The 6,950-nt window shown below is 31.8% G+C and overlaps 1 protein-coding gene across 1 annotated transcript in view; it reads left to right on the forward strand.

Annotated features, from left to right (window-relative positions):
• The first annotated feature begins 602 nt into the window (after positions 1-602).
• Positions 603-6,950, forward strand: part of LOC106466287 (TOM1-like protein 2) — a 20,806-nt gene continuing 14,458 nt past the window's right edge. The window contains exons 1-4 of the mRNA XM_013926554.1: positions 603-884; positions 4,028-4,112; positions 4,822-4,906; positions 6,423-6,569. Of these exons, the coding sequence (XP_013782008.1) occupies positions 821-884; positions 4,028-4,112; positions 4,822-4,906; positions 6,423-6,569 (381 nt within the window). The 5' untranslated portion in view covers positions 603-820. The remainder of the gene's footprint in view (positions 885-4,027; positions 4,113-4,821; positions 4,907-6,422; positions 6,570-6,950) is intronic.

Genomic DNA, 6,950 nt, shown 5'->3' on the forward strand with positions numbered 1-6,950 from the left:
TCTGTAAAAACAAATTAGTTAACATAAATCAGTTAAATGACGAAAAATTAGGTGTCTATTTACTTGCGACCACTCAGTGTATATACCTATATACATAGAATAAATTTCCCAAGTGGGTAATAGGTAAATTAACCGACATGTTCTGTTGAAATGCGGATTTCGATTCGTGTTATTAAGAACTAGATGAACAAAAATAAATATAAATTTTCTAATAATTACATGAGACATGGGATGTAAGTTTTTCTTCTCTCAAAGATCAAAGTTTTCTAAAAGGAATAAGCCAAGAAGTAAAAACAAAAAGCAACAACATATGTTTGTTTTAATGATAGTAAAAACGAAAGAAGTAGATGATATTTTACAAAATGCTTAAAGATTTGACAAATAGATACAAACTCTTTATCATATTAGTAAATCTATAGTCCTATTGTAGTTTGAAAAATTAGTTTTTCTATGTGCAATTGTAGGTTATAAATATTTATATATATAAGGTGATTGTAACATTTAGGCGCTTTAGTTATGTTGTTTCTCTTGGAAAAATTAATCTATAGCCGACAGAAGTGTCTAAAATGTTTTTCAGCCACTAGATGACAGCAAACGTCAATCGTTTCGACGTCATGACTGATTGGAAGATGTTGCCAGACTACAACTGGTGTTGAGAATAGATTGTTTACTTCCTTTAATTAAATAACTTGACGTTTACGCAGGAAGTTTTTGAATCTAAGTCTCATAAAATAAGCAGAAAAAATATATTTGCGTAAGGTTAACTCGTCTTACAAAATTTGTCTACGAGTACGACTGACTATAAGTATAAACATTCAGCATGGCAGCTATTTTAGCCCAGTTTGGAGGAAATCCATTTGCCACACCTGTGGGACAGAAAATTGGTTGGTATTAATATAATAGTAACGTTTTTAAACTGGAGTGTAACTGAAAATTAAATTGTCATATATAAATAGCTAATACCAATAGTAATACTAACAGTACTGTAACAGTATTCTCGATAATACTAATAGGCATTTACTGATGATTTAGACATTTAGTATAAATCTTACTTATAACCTAACAGTTAAAGTCTGAGGCGTTACTTTTTTTTTACCTTTGTTCAGTTTGGAACAATCTGAGTAAGGTCTAACAGTATCCGAGTCATTAAATTAATTAACTGTTAGATTGTAATGCTGGAATTCGTGAAAGAAACTAGTCTTGGGGACTTGATACTGATAGTGTCAAAGTTCAATACCACAGCCATATTCCTGTGATACTGATAATCAGATATTCTCTAAATAATGCTAGTAATAGATCTTTAGTTTTAAGTTTAAAAAAACTTGCTAACCACTGAGGAAATTTTTGCTTCGTGTATGGACAGTAGATGTGTATTTGTCAAGCTTTAAAGTTTTTTTTTTAGTAAGTCACATTATCAGTGTTTGGAATTATTTTCATGTGTTCCTTCCGACCTAGTCATGTGATTAAAGTCCTTCAATCATACTGTAGATGGCAACTCATTCCATAAGTCAACCACGCTATTATTATTAAAAATTGTATAAACTGGAATGTAGCCTGCCATTTCCAAACCTTAATATTGTGTCATAATATTATCGTTAAATTATATCACAAAACATCAAGGACCTTTATCAATTAGACCCTATAGATAATCTTGTAAACTTCAATAAAATCACCTCCTGACTTTCTTAAGAGAAAATAAAAGTCAGTAACCTACTTTTATTAAGGTAAACCTTTCTAATTCAGAATCATCTTGCTAGACATCCTATGAACCCTTTCCAATGAGCCAATATCTATTATAAAAGGAGACCAGAACTGCACATAGTATTTCAAGTTATGCTTAACTATTGGTTTGTATAGAGGTAATTATTTCCTCGGATGTAAAATTCTGGTGGCTTTACAATTAGTAACAGAGCACGTTTCAGTGATTGGAGTGATTTTATCCTCAAGATCCTCTTCCTCGATCACACTATTAATTATATTAAATGTGATTCATTGCCTTGTACTTTCTATAATTCAAAGTCATTTAAAAAATATTTTTCCAACTTACCAATTTATTCAGATAATTCTATAATACCTCAAAATCCTCAATACAACTAGAAACACTCAAGAGTTCAATGTTATGAGCAAAATTTACTAACTTACTGTTATTCTCCTATTAGTATCATTAATGTAAATGAGGAAAAGCAGAGGCCATAAAATAAGTGACCACTGTGGCACTCCAGTAATGAGGGTCCAGTTTAACTGCTGAACTCCATTAATAATAACAACCTTTTCCTTTCTTCCATCCAAACACCCCACAATCCAATTAACTAGTCTTTCCCCAACCTGTACAGATGTGATTTTTTTAACTAACTTCTTGTGCGATGTCTTCATTCGAAAATTGAAGTATACCAATTCCTCACCCTTGCAATCATCCAGATAAGTAAGATACTCAAAAAAAAAAAACAGATTGGTAAGACAAGATTTCCCTTTGTTTAGTCCATGTTAGCTTTCATTTTGGATATATTTCACTAAATTATTTTGTTTTTATCGGACACAAGTTTTTCCTCCCACAGAAGACAAACTGCCCTATAAGATCTATCTACTTTTAATTTTCAGTCTTTTAGCTTATCACCGAGGGATTAATATCTACATGATTCAGATCAATTCTTATATCTCCCAAACAATGCTCAGGATTCAGGGATATTGCTCTTATCGTCTCTTGTAGAAATAGAGGAGAAAGTTTAAAAGCTTATTTATCTCGTATGGTTAAACAGAAACCTTGTCATAAGCATCCTTTCAAGGCTAGCTCCCCTAAAATCCATAGTGTTAGTTTTAACATTATCAAGGTATTGCTCATAATTCCTCTTGGATATTCTAATTTCTTTTTCACCAAATCCCTATCTTCTTACAGTTATGTAAATCTTTCAACCCATCTGTCAGTTTAAACTTAATAAAATTGTGTCTTTCATACCCGATTTTCTCCTTTATGTCCTGATTAATCCAGTTATGTTTGATCCTCTATGTCTTATCCTTTTCCTTTTTATTTAGGAATGTGCCTATCCGGAATTCTAAACAGATTATTGTTAAACATTTCCCAAAGTTCAGTAATGATAAATCTTGTCTCATTATTATCTAAAAATTGGTGGTCTGAAAATTGGTTGTCTGAAATTAGAAAATAAAATTTCATTTATTTTGTTCCTAAACACGCAGCAAAACATCAAATCTGGCTCAGTAGAGATCTCAGTTCTTCAAATGTTCTGTAGCTTTAACTCATAAAACAACATTTTCATTAGTAGTTAACAATAAACCACCCATAGTTGGTTCTCTTACCATTTGGTTATCTTTTTTAAACCCTTTTATTTTAAATGATAACAATAAGTAATAATTTACTTTAAATGTTTGATTGATAGATTTGTTTTTTAGTTGGCATTCTTGCAAATTTGAGAAACCTAAATTTCTGGCTGTTCTATTATACATGAGCTAACTGTATATTTTATCATTCAGTGACTTTATTTTTGTAGTTGGAGGACCAGTATTGTTTCTTTGAAGTGACTTCTTACCAAAGAAGCCTCCTTTCTTCTAATGTACTTGATATTACACATACAAGTAGAATTAGTGCATGACAAGACTCTGTACGTATGTATATCTCACGTTCAGCTCTAGTTATACAATCAACTGATTAGTTCGTCTTAGCTCACGAAACGAGTTGTGCGGATAACTCATAGTTTTTTTTATAGTTTGGTTGTTTGACTTTTTGTGGATTAAATGACCATGCGTAGTTTGTTTTTATTCCTATTTTCCATGGTCATCTTTCCACTGGGATTCCTGTTTGAGACAAACTACCATTTAGATGAATACTAACAATTTGAACATCAACAAAAACCAAAAATGTCTAATCCTTTCATGAAAGATATGTTTGTAATGACATTTATAAAAAAATGCATTCAAGTTCAATGTTATGTATATCTTATGAACAAAATATACTCAGTTTTGTTGTTGTTGTTTTTATGTTCTCGTGGATGCCAACATATTTTCTCTGTTTTAGAGCAAGCCACCGATGCTGCCCTAGCATCAGAGAGTTGGGCTTTAAACATGGAGATATGCGATCTCATCAATGAAACGGATGAGGGGTGAGTTGCTTGTGTCTTAATACTGTCGATTATGATCGGAAGATGCTATGTTCACTCGTATCACGTTTAAGTCACGTTCATGTTTTAGCCACTAATACTGAACAAGTTAGAGAAAGACCATTTGATCAGACAAGTTTACTTCTACAAACTGGCAATTTATGTGGCTCACTTATCACTGATAACAATTTTAACAAATCTTTCTTTACCCCTCACACATGAATTTCCAGTAAGAAGTATAAAATAGCAGCTTGGATGCACACCTTTTGTGCTGCATGCTACTGCTGGTGAGGCCTTTCATTCAATACTAATTTGGCTGAAGAAGGCCACAGTATAGAACCCAGAACTCTGTTTTTCTTTTAGTAGGCAGTTCATTAAAGTTTCCAATCTTACAATGTCTACTCTGCTTAAAGTTCCACTGAACAATAAGTTTGTTTTATTTCATTACACCAACAATAAATTTGTTTGTATTTCATTACACCAACAATAAATTTGTTTGTATTTCATTACACCAACAATAAATTTGTTTGTATTTCATTACACCAACAATAAGTTTGTTTGTATTTCATTACACCAACAATACATTTGTTTGTATTTCATTACTAAAGTTGAGAACTACATATAATTAGTGTGTCTTGTCATAGTTGTCTATATTGTTTAGAGACTTGAGCTGAAGTCTAATAATAAAAGGCGTTCCATGTATTGCTTGTAGGCCTAAAGATGCAGTCAAAGCCGTTAGAAAAAGACTGCAACAGAATGCTGGCAAGAATTACACTGTGGTCATGTACACATTAACGGTAAGTACTTCACTGACTAATACAGTGTTTACTACTTCCTGGTTATGGTCTACTTCTCATGTATGTTGATTTGATGACCCATCCATCACATGTAATTTGTTCAGGTACTGGAGTGTAGGTGTTTAGAAATGTTCTAAATAGCATCATGTTTTGTATTGGAAGTTTATGTTATCAACTTTATTTATTTTTGTGTGTCTTTTTAACATTGTAATTAGTTAATGTGAAGTATCTATTTCTTTAAAGTGACGGTTTTATTCTATGTTCGTTTTAGGGTGTCAATATATCATTTTATTCTAAAGTATTTTTTTTCTCAAAGAGCCTAATGTTTCTTTGTATCCAATAAATGTTTACTACTGAATGACAAAATTCTCCTTGGCATAAAAAGAAAACATCTTTAACTGGTATTTCAGGTACTGAGTTACGTGGCTACACTTGCCCAAAATACGAATTTTGGTCCATATGGAAATTATATGGGATTCTGTTTTCAAGATAAAATCATTCATACAAACTTCAGATCAGAGCAAGTTATGGTAACGAGTTTAGCTAATTAAGTACACTTTTCTTCTATTTCTACTTCTAACGTATAGAACTCATCGTCCAATCAGTTGCTTACCTTGACCGTCAACAGTATATTCAGCTATAATCTAAATAATATCTCTCGAAATTCGGCCAACCTGGAAGACTTAAATTAGTCCTAAGTACTTGTATTAAGCTAACAGTACAAAACAATCTTTATAAAACAAGTGAAATGATAAAAATAAATGAAATAAAAAAGTAATGACAATCGATATACTAAATAGTATAACCAATACTGTTGAAAGTAACAGTAAATAGATAATATAGTATACCTGTAAACTTGTAGATAAAAAACACCAACTCAGCTATTACAGAAATATTGTCCTGTTAACTTGTAGATAAAAAACACCAACTCAGCTATTACAGAAATATTACCCTGTAAACTTGTAGATAAAAACACCAACTCAGTTATTGCAGAAATATTGTCCTGTAAATTTGTAGATAAAAAACACCAACTCAGCTATTACAGGAATATTATAATAACTGAGTTGGTGTTTTTTTATCTACAAGTTTACAGGACAATATTTCTGTAATAGCTGAGTTCGTGTTTTTATCTACAAGTTTACAGGATAAAATTTCTGTAATAACTGAGTTGGTGTTTTTTATCTACAAGTTTACAGGACAATATTTCTGCAATAACTGAGTTGGTGTTTTTATCTACAAGTTTACAGGATAAAATTTCTGTAATAGCTGAGTTGGTGTTTTTATCTACAAGTTTACAGGACCAGAAATATTGTCCTGTAAACTTGTAGATAAAAAACACCAACTCAGCTATTACAGAAATTTTATCCTGTAAACTTGTAGATAAAAACACGAACTCAGCTATTACAGAAATAATGTCCTGTAAACTTGTAGATAAAAAAACACCAACTCAGTTATTACAGAAATATTGTCCTGTAAACTTGTACATAAAAAACACCAACACTGAATTATATCCTAGGTCCTAGAGACTTGTGTCAAAAACTGTGGGAAACGGCTTCACCTGCTTGTTACCCAAAAGGACTTTATCATGGACTTGGTGAAGTTGATCGGACCAAAAAATGACCCTCCTACTGTTGTACAAGAGAAGGTACTGAGTCTCATACAGGTAAGTGAGGGATGTAAGCATGCTGCTTACAAAATGTAACATCACAGAATAGAAAAAGCTACTAGTCAAGGAAGATAACAAAGAAAATGAATTACATATCTGTTTTTATTGTAATTAATATTACCTTCTGATCCACTAATTTTCATGTACATGTTTATTTTATATACTACCTACCATTTGGTGTTTACTGTGTCTACTGTTAACTTTAACGTACTGGAGTAAGTCAACTGTTCTGTGTTCACTGTTAACTTTAACATACTGGAGTAAGTCAACTGTTCTGTGTTCACTGTTAACTTTAACATACTGGAGTAAGTCAACTGTTCTGTGTTCACTGTTAACTTTAACATACTGGAGTAAGTCAACTGTTCTCTGTATACAGTT

This window comes from Limulus polyphemus, unplaced genomic scaffold (assembly GCF_000517525.1).
Source record: "Limulus polyphemus unplaced genomic scaffold, Limulus_polyphemus-2.1.2 Scaffold2213, whole genome shotgun sequence".
Lineage (NCBI taxonomy): Eukaryota > Metazoa > Arthropoda > Merostomata > Xiphosura > Limulidae > Limulus > Limulus polyphemus.